Here is an 18,572-nt window from a genome sequence, read left to right as displayed (position 1 = left end):
GGTGACGATAAAAATTCAAACTGACAGCGTCGGTGGGAATATATAAAGCGAGAAATAAATATCTCGCGTATATTTTGTAGACAATAACATCTTTCAAGCTAACCCCTTTGCGTTCGGTCGAGCTAACCTTTTTAGTTCTAGTGCTAGAGTGGGGAGCAAGGGTCTTGGGAACTCTGGAGCTTCTTTGTTCGAAAGCTACAGTAGAACCATAGCATACCGGTATGTGCTCCAAGACTTGAGAAACTCTCTTAAGGAAACTTTGGGAATCAAGCAGCTCTTCTTTAGGATCTTCCCCCGCGGAGGTTCTTGATATATTCATGCTCGAGTTGACCACCGCTTTTCCTAGTTTAAGTCACTTATTAAATCATTGGCCATCTTAGGAGTTCAAAGAGCCTTAAATCATTAGGCACTGTCCTCATAGCTTTGGAGATCGAATGATAAGTAAGGGGGGAGATAGAGAAGGAGACGGATAAGAAGAATTTGAAATCGTTAATCTATGTGTTTATAAGTTTATCTGTGCTGTAGTTATCTGTGTTGTAGTTTCCCAAGAATCCATCCCATCTCTAGAGGCAGTTGTCGTACGGCGAAAGAATACAATATAAACATCTTGCCTTCTCCCGATTTCATCGTCTCTCCAAATCTGCCTCCCTATGGAAATCTAAAAATGATTACATCTATGGATCGAGCTCAGCTACCTTCGTAGATCCGCTCAACCAAAAGTCTTGTTCATAAACTGATGCGCCAGCTCAACCCCCAGGAACGTCGCCGCATTCGCCGGCACTGCTCTCGCAAGCGCCGGCCCAAAGCCAGGGAAGAAAGCCTTAAATCCACCGTTCTTATACAGTCCAGAAATGACGCCCCCGAGAGTCGGTTTCCCCTCCATAGTCTGCAACCTACTCTTCACCGTATCCACAGGGAACACGGGGATCCACATCGCCACTCCCGCCGCAGCACCCGCACACGTAACCGCCCAAAGACTTAGACTGCCCTGCTTACCCGTGACGGGATCTAACGGCGTCATTTTCCGCTTGATAATCTCGTACGTAGCAAAGTAAGCAGCTGAGCCAGGGCCGTCACGGGCGAGTGTCGCGAAGGAGCCGCGGAAGACGGAGCGCACCCCGCCTTCTTTGTAGAGCTGGCGCACAACGTCGACGCCGCCAGAGTATTTGGGCTTCTCGCCTGGGGCGAGTGTTTTCTGGCCTTGAATCTGGAGGAGCACTTTTACGCGCTCGAAAGGAGCGGTGATGAGGGTCATGGGGATGGCGGAGAAGAAGCCGGCGGCGGCTACTTGGCCGACAGAGAATTGGTTATCGGTCACTGTGCTGAACTTTCGAACGAGCGACTTGCCGACGTCGTATCCCCAGAAGGATACCGCGACTATTTGTATCCATAGTTTTAGCTTGTATTAGAGATATATTGAGGGAACCGAGAAGGGGAAGGGAGAACAAACACATGGGCGTAACTCCCACCAGCGGCGCACTCACACCCGCATACAGTCCCCTTCTCAAGCCATCTCTAGCTACACTCTTGCGCACGACATCCAATGCGCTGCTGTATACACCCCGTTCTGCAGTCTGCAGCCGTACCTTCACCAAATCGAAGGGGTGTCCCACGATAACCGCACATACACCACCGAAACCGCCAGCTGCCAGACTTCGCAGACCCGCGAGGGATTTCGTCTCGGCTTCTTTTGCGATCTCTTTGAGCTCTTGCGTGGATTCGGGGACGTGGGGTAGCTTTTCTGCGATAGTTGAGGGTAGCTTCGTATCGATGGTGTTGTTGACTTGGGCGCCGGTGGAGGACGAGGTAGAGGGCGCCATGATGGAGAGGAAATAGGAGAGAGTGAACAGTTACGTATTTGAGGAACGTTTGTTCAGGTGTTGAGTTTTTGTTGTTGTTGTTGTGGTACGGATAGCTTTGGATCAAGTCGGTCGGAGCTTCTCCGGACGTCCTGAGCCGAGGCTGTACGGATAGTAGTGGGCTTGCCACCACGTGATGCAGATGTAGATGCAGCTACGGAGGTACAGTCCGTACAGGCGACTTACTGTAGTATTGCCAGTCTCAGACCAGCATACGGAACTTGTTCTTCTCGGCCGATGTATGAAGATTGACGCTCCCGTGGGAGCGCATTGTTCGAATGTCTGATGCGCATGGCTGAACCTAGTCGTGATGTTCGAAGTCATGGATGTCCCTTTGGATGCAAATGCGATGATGATACTCCTGTCACAGTATTTTCCGTGTTCGTGCTCGCAACGCGTCTTGAGAAAGAGTTCCTCTCCGTATGTTTGAAATTGTTGCTGTTTTGATATTGTTGCTGGTTCCAATTTTAGCTGGATACGTTCGTCCGAGTTCGGTATCGAGGGTTTGTTGATTTTCGGCTATTATCCCTTTCTTGATCCGGTCCATCCATCGTTCCTCGGCGCTGCTCCTCTCAAGTCTTTGTGCTATCATTGCTCATTGCACCCAAGGTTAACGTCATTACTCTACCGCGAACTTCATTCTATATATAATTAGTATCCTGGAAATTGACTGCTTGGGCTTTGAGAAGACCACCAATCCTCGCTTCCATGGTCGGCCCACTTTCTTACAATTTCCTTCTCTGCTGCCCTCTTGACTTCCCGCAGCCATCCCAGCTTCAATGTCACGATAACTCGAACACGAAAAGCAAAGAGGTCTCATTTCGGATCTGATATCAAATAATATCACGCTCTACCACTGTCGCAAGGAACATCGATTTTCCGTCCAACTTAATCCAGGGTCAACCGGGGGCAGTCGAAACACGTCTCTCCACTCACATGCCCTTCCCTGTGCATCCTGGTGTGTCCGCGACAACACATTTTGATGTCAAGACGTCACGCATGAACCAGCAATAGACCAACACTACAACCAATGCCCGTGGCTATACCATCACTCGTATATACCCAGCAGGCAGGATGGTAGTGGGTCGGGCATGAATGCGTAAGGTGCCTCAGTAGATAGGGCTTCTGGTACATGCAATACGCCGTCATTCCTTTCTGTTTATTCTTCTCTCAACATCAATAAAGGTATTGTTGCCCTTTTCTTCTTCCTGCTTTCTGTACAGTCTACTGCTGTGTGTTGTCGCAGAATGGCGCCCCATTCACGCCCCCCTTTAACCCACAGAATCCGAGCCTCCTTTGAGGGCCGCAGGAAGTCCTTCGACGGCATTCGCTTCGACGGCATTCGCAGAGTCTCCAGGTCCAGCCGGCCCCCATCCGCCCACGAGAACGATACCGCAGTCCTGTCTCCCAACTCCATCGACTCGCCCTCACACAACAACGCACTGCATCTCTCGCACGATCCAAATTCCATCCGCGATGCAGTCGATGCAGCGATCAATGGGGAAGCGTTCCAGAATGCTATTGCAGCGAATTTGGCGAAGTTGATCAAGCCGAGTATCAAGAGTGCGTTGGATACGATACAGCCGGTCGTGGAGGCGGTGTATAGCCATGAAGTCCTTCTGCGAAAGACGAATCAGAGTGTGGAGGATGTTCTGTCGAGGATGGATACTGCAGCTGAAGAGGAGAAAGCAAAGGGGGAGAGTTTTGTCGATTCATCGTACAGTCCGCCTGGGGAAGCTGCAGGAGAAGGTAAGTCTGCTGATGCAGTTGCGATTTTGAGGGAGCCAGATATGAACATGTGGAGGGAATTGTTGGAGGAACACAGTGCAAAGACTGGCGAGAAGCTGACCGGCCTGGAAACGATCATGGAGGGTAATACGGAGAAGGTCGGGGAATTGGTGACTGGGGTACAAAATATGAATTCCTCACTACCCACAGCAGAGAATTTCGACTCTCTAAGAACAACATCTGAAAATACGCATACCACAATATCAGCCATCCAAGCACAATTGGATCAAGTGAAGGCTGATATTGCGTCCATGCTCGAATCCATCGGCCCGGACCTTGGGAAGAACGTCCAAACTATAAGCGAGAAACCTGCTCCAGACGACTCGATACTCGCATCACACACAACAAAACTCGACCTAATCTCTACTGAAATTACAGGCCTCAAATCCCACATCGAGTCCAACACAACCGAGAAGATTGACACTATTTCCACTGAACTGCTTTCTCTCAAGTCCCTGGTGGAAACCAACAGCACCTCTTCCTCAGAAAGCCTGACAAACATCCTGACAGCAGTAACCGAGCACACGACCCTCATTTCAGAACTCAAGGATGCACCCGCACATCCAGATATATTATCTGCACTCCAGCAATCTAATGACTCACATACCGCTCACTCCACAGTCCTCACTGAGATCAAAGAGCGATCTCTTGTCCCTGCAACTCCCGCAGATCCAGATGCAGTAAGCCCTGCTGTCTCGGTACCTGATCATGGGCCTGCTCTGCAGGAGATCAAATCAGATCTCGAGGCGCTGAAGGAGAATATACTTGCCGGGATTTCGTCCAACAACGACAACATCACAGCTGTCGGAGGCAAGGTTGATGCTTTTATTGAGGGGCCGAATTCAGAGATTTTGGCAGCGGTGAAGTCGAGTAATGAGAGCCATGAGAAGCACACGACTGTCCTGGAAGAGATCAAGGAACTTCACGGGACGCATGCCACTGTGCTTGAGGCAGTCAAGAGTGCGAGCGAAGGGGCTGCCCCGGCTGCTGCTACTGCGGACCTCGGGACGCAAATTTCGGCACTGACTGGCAAGCTCGACGAACATTCCGCGGCGTTTGAGGAGTTGAAGGGGCTGCATGGGTCGCACTCAACTGCCCTAGAAAATATCAAGTCTGCGAGTGCTGAGGCCTCGCCAGTTGTCGATACTGGACATCTCGGGGAGAAGATAACAAGCATCGTCGGCAAACTCGATGAGCATTCCACTGCTTTGGAGGAGATCAAGGGATTGCATGGAACTCAAGCTGCGGCCATCGAGGGCCTGAAACCTGTTCCCTCGGAAGCACCACCTGACGGTGACGCTGGGGCTATTGGGGAGAAGATCTCAGGTATCGTCAGCAAACTCGATGAGCATTCCACTGCTTTGGAAGAGATCAAGGGATTGCATGGAACTCAAGCTGCGGCCATCGAGGGCCTCAAATCTGTTCCCTCGGAAGCACCACCTGACGGTGGCGCTGGGGCTATTGTGGAGAAGATCTCAGGTATCGTCAGCAAACTCGACGAACATTCGGCAGCTTTCGAGGAATTGAAGGGCCTGCATGGGGCTCATTCTGAAGCGCTGGTGGGCATCAAATCTACTGAGCCGGCCGGTGAGACCGGAGATCTTGGCGAGAAGATCTCAGCACTAGCCAGCAAGCTCGAGGAACATTCGGCAGCTTTCGAGGAACTGAAGGAACTACACGGAGCGCATACAGCAGCCCTTGAAGGTATTAAATCTATCACCTCAGACACTGCTCCTACTGACAATGGCGATCTTGCAGTCCAAAACACCGCTCTTACTGCCAAGCTGGGCGAGCACTCCGCTGCCTTCGAGGAATTGAAGGGCCTCCATGGTACGCATTCGGCAGCTCTAGAGAAAATCAACGCCACGGACCCAGAGGCGGCTCCCACGCCAGCTGATACGGGGGATATTGGTGCCCAAATTGCTCCTCTTGTTTCGAAGCTCGATGAGCACTCTGCCATCCTCGAAGAAATTAAGGGCTCTCATACAGCGGCTTTCGATGAATTGAAGGGCTTACACACAGCGCATTCAGCTGCTCTAGATGGCATCAAGTCCATTGACCCAGCGACGGCCCCTGCTGACGGCAGCGATGTTGGAGCCCAGATTACTGCAATCTCGGCTAAACTTGACGAGCACTCTGCCATCCTAGTAGAAATCAAGGGATCCCATACAGCGGCTTTCGAAGAATTAAAGGGCTTGCATGGTTCTCAAGCCACAGCTTTGGAAAGCACCCGATCTATTGACCCAGAGACTGTTCCTGCCCAGGACGGCGATATTGGAGCTCAGATCTCAGCACTTGCGGCCAAGCTTGAACAGCATTCTATTGCTTTCGATGAAGTGAAGAGCTTTCACGGCTCACACACAGCTGCATTTGACGAGTTGAAGGGTCTCCACAGCTCGCACTCCGAGGCGCTTGCAAGTATCAAGATTCCTGAAACTGTCCCTGCTGATAGCTCGGATATTGGAGCTCAGATCACAGCTCTTACTGCTAAGCTTGACGAACACTCAGCTACTTTCGAGGAATTGAAGGGCTTGCATGGGGCACACTCGGCAGCGCTCGATGGAATCAAAGATCTGCAAAGCTCGTATTCCACTGCTTTGGAAAGCATCAAGTCAAGCAGCTCGGACGCTCCTGCTGATAGCTCGGATATTGGAGCCCAGATCACCGCTCTCACTGCCAAGCTCGAAGAGCACTCCGCTGCTCTCGAAGAAATCAAAGGTTTGGGCGGGTCAAATACAGCAGCTTTCGACGAGCTGAAAGCCCTGCACGCTTCTCACACCACTACATTCGACGATCTGAAGAGTCTCCACGGCTTACACGCCATTGCATTCGACGATCTGAAGAGTCTCCACGGCTTACACGCCGCAGCTTTAGACGAGATTCCCAAGTCAGCCATCACGCCTGCTCCTCATGAGGGAGGCAATGTGGATATCGGAGCTCAAGTAGCCGCTATGGTCGCCAAGCAAGAGGAGCATTCGACTATTTTGGACGAGATCAAGGGGTTCAGTGCTCATTTGGATGAGATCAAAACTTTCGGTGGCTCTCATACAGCTGCGTTCGACGAGTTGAAGGGGTTGCATGCTTACTATATCAAAGCGCTGGAAACTATCAAGACGGACAATCCAGATACTACTCAAGGTGCCGGACCAAGTGACCTGGGACCTCAAATCACGGATATTATCGCCAAACTTGACGCTCATGGTGTATCTTTGGATGAGCTCAAAGCATTCGGAGTCTCGCATACAAGCGCTCTCGAGAGCCACGGTACAAACATTGAAAGTGTCAAATCTTTGGGTATTACTGCGCCGACCGGAGACAGCAGTGCAGCTTTGGAGACCCAGATAGCCGCCATCAATGCTGCCCTCGAAGGTCACGGAACGGCGCTCAACGAAATCAAATTGCAGTCCAGTGTCCTGGAGGAGATCAAGAGTATTGTCGGGACTCATGCAACAGCCCTTGAAGGCCATGGCGCTGCGATGGAGAATATCAAGTCCTTGAGCGTCGCCCCGCCTGCTGAGGGCAACAATGCGGGATTATCTGAGATCGTCACAAAGTTGGATGCCCACAGTGTGATTCTGGACGAGCTCAAAGCTCAATCGGCTGTTCTCGACGAAATCAAAACCAGCACTGTTATTCTGGACGAGCTCAAAGCTCAGTCGACTGTTCTGGAAGAACTCAAGACCAACACTGGTACTCATTTGAGTGCGCTTGAAGGACACGGCGTTACGTTAGAGAGCATCAAATCCCTGAGCGTTACTCCTCCTGCCGACGGAAGCAGTCCTGTCGAACTCGAGAGTAAGATTTCTGCTATCATCGGCATGCTTGAAACCCATAGCTCCGTGCTGGACGAGATCAAGAGCACCGGTGGAGCGCACTCGTCGATTTTGGACGAAATCAAAAGTACAGGCGGATCTCAATCATCTGCCTTGGAAGAGCTCAAGACATCACAGAATTCGCACGCAGCTGCGCTCGAAACTCACGGCACCACTCTCGAGAGCGTAAAGTCGCTGAGCGTTACTTCTGCCGAAAAAGATATTGGTGGTTTCTTGGAACCGAAGATCAATGATGTCGCCGTAAAATTGGATGCCTACGTCGCTATGCTGTTGAACGAAATCAAAGCAACAGAGGGCTCTCACACTTCTATTCTGGACGAGCTGAAGACATCGCACGCTTCCTACGCAGCTGCTCTCGAGATTCACGGCACCAACCTCGAGAGCGTAAAGTCGCTGAGCGTTAACTCTGCCGAAAGAGATGTTGGTGGTCTCTTGGAACCGAAGATCAATGATATCGCCGCAAAATTGGACGCTTACGCTATGCTATTAGGAGAAATCAAAGCAACAGAGGGCTCTCACTCTACTGTTTTGGACGAGCTCAAGACATCACACGTTTCCCACACAGCTTCTCTCGAAAATCACGGCACCGCATTAGAAAACATCCGAGCAATCAGCAATGCCCCGGCGGACACAGGAGCTAGCTTGGAACCTCAAGTCACTGAAATAATCGCAAAATTGGAGGCTCATGGTGCAATACTGGATGAGCTCAAGAACACAGGCGGCTCTCACACGTCGATCCTCGACGAGATCAAGATCGCCCACGGTAACCACGCTACAACTCTCGACGAAATCAAATCTCGCGGCTTACCTCCCTCCCCCGATGATTCTACAGCCGTTCCCCCAGCTAGCGCTGATACGGAGGCTCCATTGAAAACCATCATCGAAACCCTAGTCCAGCATACCTCCCTTCTAAGCGAGATCAAAGAAGACATCAGCGCCGAGATCCTAACCACAATTCACGATATGGGCGAAGCGCAATCTAAGCACACCACTCTCCTCACCGAGATAAAAGAAGAGAATGTCAGCAGTGAAATCTTGACGCTGTTGCACGAAGATGGCGACGTGCACGCTAGCAGCGCTGCCGTGTTGAACAGGATCCAGGTCTTGGTCGAAGGGCTGGACGAGAAGCACGGTGGTGTTGCGACGAAACTTGAAGAGCATTTAGGTCTATTGAATGCCATCAAGGACTCGCACGTTGGTGTCGCGGCGAAACTTGACGAGCATCACGGTCTGTTGAATACCATCAAGGACTCGCACGACACCCATGCTACGAGTCTGGCGGAACTCAAGAGCCGATCGCTTGAGCCGCCTACTACTCGCGATGACGGTCTTGAAGCACATTTCACCGGTATTGTGGCGAAACTTGAAGATCACAGTGTGAAACTTGCTACGATCCAGGACTCGCATTCTTCGCACACGGCGAGTTTGGATGAAATAAAGTCGCGATCTCTCGAGGTTCCAGCTGTCGAGGCCCCAATTGTTGACATGAGTGGGCTTGAAGCGCAAATAGCGGGCGTTGTCACGAAGCTGGATGATCACCATGTCCTTCTCTCCTCTATCAACGATTCGCACGTCACGCACACAACGAGTCTGGAAGAGATCAAATCGCGGTCCCTCGAGCTTGCATCTGCTGAGGCCCCGACTGTTGATATGAGTGGGCTGGAAGCGCAGATTGCGGGTGTAGCGACGAAATTGGATGACCACCATGTTCTTCTCTCGTCCATCAACGATTCGCACGTCTCGCGCGCAACAGCCCTGGAGGAGATCAAGTCGAAGTCTCTGGAAACACCTGTCGCCGAGGCCCCAGTCGTTGATTTGAGTGAGTTGGAAGCGCAGATTGCGGGTGTGGTCACGAAGTTGGACGGCCACCATATCGTTTTGACGAGTATCAAGGATACGACAACTGCGATTCACGAGTCACACGCATCACATGGCGCCGCTCTGGATGAGATCAAATCCAGGTCTACTGAACCTGGTCTTCCTACTGATGGACCTGATTTTGGAACCTTGGATGAGAAGATCAATGGTGTCGTGACGAAACTTGATGGCCACACCGTTGTCCTGAATACAATCCAAGACGTGGCAACTGCTTTGAAAGAGTCAAATACAGCTCATACTGCTGTTCTGAGCGAGATCAAGGACGCTGCGTTGGCTTCGAACGAATACCACTCATCATATACGACCTCGTTAGGAGAGCTGAAAGGCACCGTTGCCTCGTCAATTGAATCCCATGCCGCTCATTCCGTTATGCTGGGCGAAATCAAAGACGCAGCCCATACCGCGGCATTATCTGAAATCAAAAACGTGACTTCCAGCCTTGCCGAGATTCACAGAAATCATGCTGCCACATTGTCTGAAATCAAGGATGCGACAACTGCTTCGAACGAAGCACACGCTTCTCACACCAATGATTTCGCGCAGCTGAAATCCATCCAACCACCCACTGCTGCTCCAATTACAGATGGTCCCGATTTTAAAGCCCTGGAAACACACCTCACAGTTATCACCAGTACCTTGGAATCTCAAAAAAGTATACTCTCCTCCATCTCCGAACACAGCAGCACCGCCCACCCGGATATCATCTCAGCGATTGCAGAGTTCCATGCTTTGCTCGAGGCCCATGGACCATTGCTAGAATCTATCAAGGAAACAAGCACAAACACCGATATCCTGAGTAAGATCGACGAACTGAAAGTCCTGCTCGAGGAATCAAAGACCGAGCATGGTGCAGCAGTCAAGGACTTGCAAATCGAGACGAAAGACTCCCATTCTACTCTAACAGCCGCTATCGGTGCTCTTGCTTTGGGCGGCGCGGTAGGAGCTGGAGCCACTGCGTTGCTATCCGACAACGACAAAGACGATGAGAACCAAGTCCTCGAGGAAGTAAGGTCATTGAAAGCCCTTGTCGAATCCAGCGCCACCAACTCAGAAAACGCAAAGGAAACTATTGAGAGTATCAGAAGCCAGATCGACATCAATCATACGACTATCACCACCGGTATCAGCACACTCGCTGACACGCTGAAAGCGGAAATTGAGGCTACGGGCACCAATCTCTCAGGAACTATCACTGCGCTCGACAAGCCGATTGACTTTTCGCCACTGACAGAGCATCTCGACCAGCATTCTCAAGATCTGAAGGCCATTTCTACACAGCTTGACAATTTGGATGGCACTCTAAAGGAGAACAGCGGACATGTTGTTGGGTTGAGCGAGGGTATGCATTTCAACGAGAAGGGTATTGAGCAGCTCAAGGAACACAGAGGCATTCTTCCTGAGGTTGTGTCTGGTGACGCCGAGTTTGAAACCAAGTCGGCGGTCCAATCAAGAAAGGTATCCTGCAGTGCCGTCGAGCCACCAGTAGAAGAAAAGAACGAGGATGGAGATAGGGAGATGCCGGCCGGCCAAGATCAAAATGACCAATCGCTTGTTCTCGAATCCGAGGACGCCATCCCAGCACCGGAGACTGTCGAAGAGAGTTCGCCTACCGAAGAAGAAAGTGGCCCCGTTCTCGAAGACGAAGTTGTCGAGAAATCGCTCGAAACCGAGCCGGTAGTTGGAGCTGAGATTCCAGACGAGCAACAAGATGCCGTTGTCAGTTCCGAGGCTGGCGAATCACAAGATACTATCATGGGCGATTCGGATATCTCGAAAAACTTGGAAGAGCCCGTTGTTGGCCCAGAAACATTGCCTGAAGCCCCAAGTGGCGACATGATCGACGAAAATGTTGATGAGCCCGAAGCCATTGGTGTCGACGAGCAGGACGTACCTAACGACTTGGACGGTCCAAAAGTTCCATGTGACGAGCCAGTGATTGAGCAGCTAAGCGAGGGTCAAGCTGAAGATAGTATCAAGGTACCGCAAGATTTGGTCTCACGTGACGCCAGCCCAACAGTCGATTCGGACGCAATGCCACAGGAACTGGACATTCCAACTGAAGAGCCAGCCGCCCTCGAGCAGCCATCAGGCGAGGGAGAAGTGACCGAGGAGCTCGTTCCAGCTAACGATCCTCCTGTTCTCGAGGAACCAACAGACCCACCGGAAATTCAAGCGGACGAAACAGGTAGCCAGGTCCCTGACGCAGAAGTGCTTCCAAAAGAGTCAAATGCTCCTTCCGAAGAGCCCAATGTTTCCGATCAAGAGCCAAGCGAGGAGATTGACAGCTCTTCGAACCCAGCAGACATGGACGAAACGCCACCTCTAGAAGAACCATGTGAAGCACCACAGATCGTGGAAGAGCCTACTATTGATCCCGTTGTTGAATCCGATGCTTCTTCGCCCGAGGAAGGCCACGAGGCTCCATACGAGCACCCTGTTGTCAGTGACCCTGATTCAAGTGAGAACTACGCTGAAGAGTTGAATCCCGTGGACGATTCGCCAGCTACCAAGGAATTCGGCGAGATACCAAAAGATCCGGACGAGCCAGTCATTGAACCAGTTGCCGAGACGGAAGCTTTGCCTCAGGAATTCGTCGACGATCAATCCGAAACCTCTGCTCAATCAGAACTAGGTGAGGATGACACGGAACGCTTGAGCACTATCGAGGAAGATACCGAGGCAGACATGGAAGAGCTATCTGTCGATCCCACTGGTGAAACTGGAGCTCCACCGCTACATGACTTGGAAGAAAACTCAGTTGATCCAGAGTTGGAGACGGTACAAGGAGACAGCGGGGAAGACTTGCCTGTTGATGATGTGCAAGCTAGTGAATTGCCAAGGGAAAAATCAAATGACTTGGATGCACAAGTCGTCGAACTCGAAGTTCAGCCTAACATAGGAAACTCCTCATCTACAGGGACTGATTTCAGTCCTGAGGATCCAGTCGAAGCACCCCAGAGCTTGAACGAGGCTATCGCTGTCCCTTCCAACGAAACCGAAGTTCTTTCAGGAAACTTGGTAGACTCTCCTAGTTCCCAGGATGGAAATGCGCAGAATGAGAAAGAGCCATTGCAAGTCGACAACCCTCCAGCATATGCGGACCCCCTCGATACCCATGTTGAACGCGAGACCCTTGCCGCAAGTCCAGAAACAAGTCAGGAGACGATCGATGAGCCCTCACCTCTCGAGGTTATACAAGGTCTTGGGGACCCGACCGAGACTCCAGTCGATGATGATTCTATCTCGATAGACCAACAGGATGTCGAGATCGCAGCCCCGGGTGAGGTGACTGGACCACATATCACCACGCCACAGCCAGCCTTTGGAGATTTAAAAATCCCCAATGACCTGGACAGACAAGTTGTCGAAGACTCACCCGTATGTGACCCTGAGATAAACCACGAGGAACCGGAGTTATCTTCTGTGCAGAGGACGAGCGGAAGTCTGGTACAAGACCATGATGAGGCGCAACTTATGCCTTCGCCTGCATCCTCGTCTGAATCGCGAAGCCCCTTGGACGAAACATCACGCCCACCTGCAAGCACAATGGATGACATCTTGACTGTCGAAAGGGAGATCGAGACCGACAACCATGACGAGATGCCCATATTAGACCAGGAATTTGTCCAAGAAACATCACACGAAGAACTATTGGAACGGGGAACCGACGAGCTTTCTTACGAGGGAGAAAATCCTAGCCGATCATTTGATGGGTTTCATAACCTGGAAAATGAGCGAGATACCCCGATCCCGCCTGTTCATGGCAACGTAGATGTTTCAGGCCCGCCAGAGTACCTGGGTGATGAATCGCTCCTACCCGGGGATTTGAATGGGGGGCGCTCAGCCATCTCTATCCAGAAAGCCGACTCAGGTGAGATTGTTGCGGATGAAGATGAACAAGTACCGACCGACGACTTTGGGGGAGGACATGACTTGGAAGAAAGTGAGCTAGTCGAGGACGAAGAATTGTCCGTGGTCTTGATTCCAGTACAGGATGATGAGCATGATGCCGCAGTCTCAAAGGGTACTGATCTGGACCATGAATCGCCTCAACTCTCCATCGAGCATGCGGATTCGAAAGGGCAAAATCAGCTAGACCTTGATGCCACGGTCAGTGAGATATCACACGGCCGTATTGTCGGCGAAGAGGCGTCTTACAAGCCGCTCGACGAAGAGCAATATCTATCCGACTCAGAAATGCCACCTGAAAAAGCAATCAGGCCCCGTGGATTGCCTCTCGCAGGTCTTGACGCTGAGCCTTTCGCCTCTCCCTTCACTCAATCGCCTATCAACACCAGCTCGCGTGATGCCCATCTCAATTCGGAAACTTCCGACGACTTCATACCTACGCCAGCTCCCTCTCGAGACGTCAACCTAGACGATGAGCCTCAGGCCGCACCAAATTTTGATCCTCCATCGTTATTCCCACCAACTCACCAGATTTTCACCAATCAAAACCTTGATTCGGGCCACGCAACACCGCTGGATGAAGCACAATCCAACCCATTCGACGACTCCGACAACCTCGCCTCCCCATCTGACGCATTGTCCCCTCAATCAGTGCTCTCGCCCGAAGTCGAGATTGATGCCCCCAACTTTGAACAATATGCACCTATACAACATCAGCAGCCTCCCTACCATGACGGCTTCCGAACTCACGAATCCGAGAATTCCGCACCGCCTCCCTCCTTCCCCTCCTTCCCGGGCATGACGCCGCTACAACAGCATGCCCGGCACTCGGAGGATGTTCTGTCTCCGACTTCCGAGTATGGATCTCCTGGATTCCAGGCCCCGAGAGTGAGAACGCCGGTACAGGCCCAGCACTTCCAACCTCCTGTGTTCGAGGATTCTAGGGCCGAGACGCCCACGCAAGGCCGTCAATTGGAAGTGTCATCGAGGGACTTCACCCCCGAATTCGAACGTCGAGCTGTGGGACCGTCTGAGCCGACTGGAGGGGCTCGCCCGATGTACGATTCTGATGATGATCAGCCCCCGATTTCTAGGAGAGAGCTTCCGGCTTTCCCCCAAGTCCAACAGCGCGCATCTGTGTTCTCGGACTTTGAACAGCAGGAACCTGCGCAACAGATATACGATTCTGATGATGATCAACCCCCGGTTTCTAGGAGAGAGCTTCCGGCATTCCCCCAAGTCCAACAGCGCGCATCTGTGTTCTCGGACTTTGAACAGCAGGAACCTGCGCAACAGATATACGATTCTGATGATGATCAACCCCCGACTTCCAAGAGAGAGCTTCCGGCTTTCCCCCAAGTCCAACAGCGCGCATCTGTGTTCTCGGACTTTGAACAGCGGGGACCAGCGCAGCAGATGTATGGCTCTGAGGACGGTCAAGATCCGGGTTCAGAAATAAGGCGTCCAACTTTCCAGCAAAATAAACAGAGCGAGTCTGCGTTCTCGAATTTTGAACTGCGGGGACCAGCGCAGCAGATTTATGGCTCTGAGGACGGCCAAGATCCGGGTTCAGAAATAAGGCGTCCAAATTTCCAGCAAAATAAACAGAGCGAGTCTGCGTTCTCGAATTTTGAACAGCGGGGACCAGCGCAGCAGATTTATGGCTCTGAGGACGGCCAAGATCAGGGTTCAGAAATAAGGCGTCCAAATTTCCAGCAAAATCAACAGAGAGAGTCTGTGTTCCCGGACTTTGACCAACGGGGACCAGTGCAGCAGATGTATGAGTCCCATAACGATCAGACACCAGATTTCAGAAGAGAACTATCAACTTCCTCGCAAGCTCGGCAGAACGCGCCTGTTCAATACGATAACGACTCTGATTATGCTCAATCGCCGGAGCTTGAGCGCCGCGCACCTGTTTTCCCAAGCTTTGGACAGCAGTTGCTAGCGCAGCAGATGGATGAGCCTCAAGACGATCAGTCTCTGAACTTCAGAAGAGAGCTATCAACTTCCTCGCAAGCTCGGCAGAACGCGCCTGTTCCATACGATAACGACTCTGATTATGCTCAATCGCCGGAGCTTGAGCGCCGTGCACCTGATTTCCCGAGCTTTGGACAGCAGTTGCCAGCGCAGCAGATGGATGAGCCTCGAGACGATGAGTCATTGAATTTCAGAAGAGAGCTATCAACTTCCTCGCAAGCTCGGCAAAATGCGCTTATTCAATCCGATAACGACTCTGATTATGCTCAATCGCCGGAGCTTGAGCGCCGCGCACCTGTTTTCCCAAGCTTTGGACAGCAATTGCCAGCGCAGCAGATGGATGATCCTCAAGACGATCAGTCTCTGAACTTCAGAAGAGAGCTATCAACTTCCTCGCAAGCTCGGCAAAATGCGCCTATTCAATCCGATAACGACTCTGAATATGCTCGATCGCCGGAGCTTGAGCGCCGCGCACTTGTTTTCCCGAGCTTTGGACAGCCAGTACCTGAGCAGATGGATAAGCCTCGAGGCGATGAGTCACTGAAATTCAGAAGAGAGTTGTCAACTTCTTCGCAAGCTCGGCAAAACGCGCCTATTCAATCCGACAACGACTCTGAATATGCCCAATCGCCCCGATCTGAGCGCCACGCACCTGTTTTCCCGAGCTTTGGACAGCCGGCGCCTGAGCAGATATATGATTCAGATGACGATGACACTCCGGGCTTCAGACGAGAGCCCCCACAATCCTCACAGGCTCAACAGGGTGCACTTGCACCAGAGACATACGACTCTGATCGCGCCCAATCGCCGGAACTCCAGCGCAGGATTCCTCTGCTTCCGAACTTTGGACAACCCGTACCAGGTCAACATCAGCAAACGTATGATGCGGACGAAGATCGTCATGGAAGCCTTGAAAGAGAGCTCCCAGCTTTTCCCGGTCTAGACCGGCAACAAACGCCAGCGGGGCAACAAAATTACGATTCAGCCGATGTTCCATCAACCGACATCGAACGACGTGCTCCTATCTTTCCCAACTTCAGGCATCCAGTGCCTGACCAGCAGATTCATGATGCCCGCTCCCAAGATTTCAGGAGAGAGCTTCCGTCGTTCCCTGGCCTAGGCCAAGGACAGCAACCATCGGCCGAGGAACGAACCTATGGCTCAAGCGAAGCTCAATCGCCCGAGTTCGAACGGCATGCTCCCGTCTTCCCTAATTTTGGCCAGTCAGCCACGGCACAACCGATATATGATTCAGATGATAACCGCTCTCCAGAATTCAGGAGAGAGCTTCCAGCATTCCCTGGCCTAAGCCTAAGACAGCAACCATCGGCCGAGGAACGAACCTATGGCTCAAGCGAAGCTCAATCGCCCGAGTCCGAACGGCGTGCTCCCGTCTTCCCTAATTTTGGCCAGCCAGCCACGACGCAACAGATGTATGATTCAGATGATAACCGCTCTCCAGACTTGAGGAGAGAGCTTCCGGCTTTCCCTGGCCTAGGACAGCAACCACCGGCTGAAGGACGAACCCATAGTTCAGGCGAAGCTCAATCGCCCGAGCTCGAACGGCGTGCCCCCGTCTTTCCAGACCTTGGCCAGCCCGCCACGGCGCAACGGATCTACGATGAATCGGATGACGAAGACTCTGCCCGCTTTCAGCAGAATTCTCAAGGATTTCCAGAACTTTCATCCAGACAACCACTGCAGCCTGCGTACGACTCGGATGGTCGTTTGCCTGAACCCAGAGTAGATATTGCATCTTTTCCAGACGTCAGACAACAACCGCCTACTCAACAATACGACTCAGACGATGGCCCCTCCTCAGAGGACGAATGGGACCAGTCTCCAGGCTTCCAACGCCCGATACAGACAGGGGCTACACAGCCAGCTGGCTATGATGATTTGAGATCTCACGAACTTGGAGCCTATCGTCCGGATTCAACACAACAAGACCTGCGACCAACCTCGCCTGATCTAAGACGGCCTGCCGATGATTCCTATGGCGGTTTCGGTTCAGAGCAGAGATACGACGCACCTGCATTCCCCAATATAGGCAGAAGATCCAGATCGCCATTACGAACGCTAGAGGCCGACGAGGTCAGATCTCGGGACTCCGAGACGAATGCAGCGGCACGTGACCTCCCCACTATGCCCCTACGCCTACCTCGTCGACCCTTTGAAGAAGACTTGGACGACCAGAACAACGAGAATGACTTTAGACCTCGCGACCTGGACGCATATGCCCGCGCCCCGGCTTTCCCAGATCTTGGACGTCAGGCTTCTACCAGCTCGCCGCCGCTTGATGATCCTGCAGCCTATTCACCCGAGTATGAACGTGATGCAGCCTATTCGCGCGAGTACGAGCGTGAAGAAGCGTTCCCTGATTCCAGAGCACACCACTTCGACGAAGATGAATTCAGACCCCGCGGCTTGGATTTCCACCAACCACCTCCTCCCCCAAGACCACTATTCCAGGCCCAACAGTTCGATACTTCTTCCTCTTCACACAGCGGACTACCCGCCCATCTGCAATTGAACGTCCCAGCAACAACACCTCTGTTCACCGATCGCCGCCAACGATCTTCCGAGCACCCATTTGAAGACGAAGAGGCTACATCGCCCAGCTCTGAATTCGCGGTTCCGATCACACCAGGACTAGCGCGTAATGCCGCTCCCCAATCCCAATTTCGTGACTTCCCTGCTGGACCCTCTTTCTCAGATCTCAGAACCGGGCCACCCGCAGGCTTTGGCTCCAGAGAGGATACAGCCTTCGCGGATTTCGGAGGAACAGGGGCCAGGTCGGCGGTAGAGAGTCGCACGGAGAATCATCAAGCTACCACCTCGGCGTTGCAGAGTCCTACTTCCTCTGTGTTTTCGGAGGGAGGAGAAGATATTTGGAAGAGTGAGGGAGCGAGAGAAGGGAGAGAAGGAGAGAGTACCTTTGGAAATTCAGGGCGAAGATACTGAGTAGATCCCCTTGCGGGGTGCGGGGAAGGCAGCAATTTGCCACATTCGGTCGGTCATCCCCATGTGTCTTCTGAAAACCAGAAAAAAGAACGACGGTCTTCTCCGTTACCTAGAGATGAAAGGGGTGGAGGATGCTAGGCGACGGGCAACGGAACAGGTGTTCGATGAATGTCCGATGGGAATACTGGAAGGCAGAGAGAGATGTGGTTGTTAACATTATTGTGTGTTTCTTTCTTGCTTTTGGATCTCTAACATATATACTTGCGTGATGGATTTGCCTGGCTCGGAGTTGGACATGGAATATGGGAGGCGGCATTGCTGGAGTTTGCTGTACGCTATTTTATCCATGCTGCTTGCTACC

General features: G+C 52.1%; 2 protein-coding genes across 3 annotated transcripts; one reads left to right on the top strand and one right to left on the bottom strand.

Moving 5' to 3' along the window:
* Positions 1-709: 709 nt before the first annotated feature.
* L3040_001980 (uncharacterized protein) lies at positions 710-1,820 on the bottom strand (the record flags this gene model as incomplete). Its single annotated transcript, XM_007289455.2, has 2 exons — positions 710-1,377; positions 1,451-1,820. 2 exons carry the CDS (start codon positions 1,818-1,820, stop codon positions 710-712), a joined length of 1,038 nt encoding a protein of 345 aa, XP_007289517.2.
* Positions 1,821-3,106: 1,286 nt separating this feature from the next.
* On the top strand, positions 3,107-18,324 carry L3040_001979 (uncharacterized protein; the record flags this gene model as incomplete). Of its 2 annotated transcripts, XM_066156965.1 has the most annotated exons (2): positions 3,107-18,042; positions 18,300-18,324. In XM_066156965.1, 2 exons carry the CDS (start codon positions 3,107-3,109, stop codon positions 18,322-18,324), a joined length of 14,961 nt encoding a protein of 4,986 aa, XP_066012965.1. The 2 variants fall into 2 exon arrangements, with proteins under 2 accessions (XP_066012965.1, XP_066012964.1); XM_066156964.1 differs by lacking the exon at positions 18,300-18,324 and having other exon boundaries at positions 12,905-18,211.
* Between the last annotated feature and the right edge of the window lie 248 nt (positions 18,325-18,572).

This window comes from Drepanopeziza brunnea, assembly GCF_022702325.1.
Source record: "Drepanopeziza brunnea f. sp. 'multigermtubi' strain 214-2 chromosome Unknown ctg2, whole genome shotgun sequence".
NCBI classification, from domain to species: domain Eukaryota; kingdom Fungi; phylum Ascomycota; class Leotiomycetes; order Helotiales; family Drepanopezizaceae; genus Drepanopeziza; species Drepanopeziza brunnea.
Note: the sequence above shows the minus strand (reverse complement) of the source record. Positions and strands in the feature narration are given on the sequence as shown.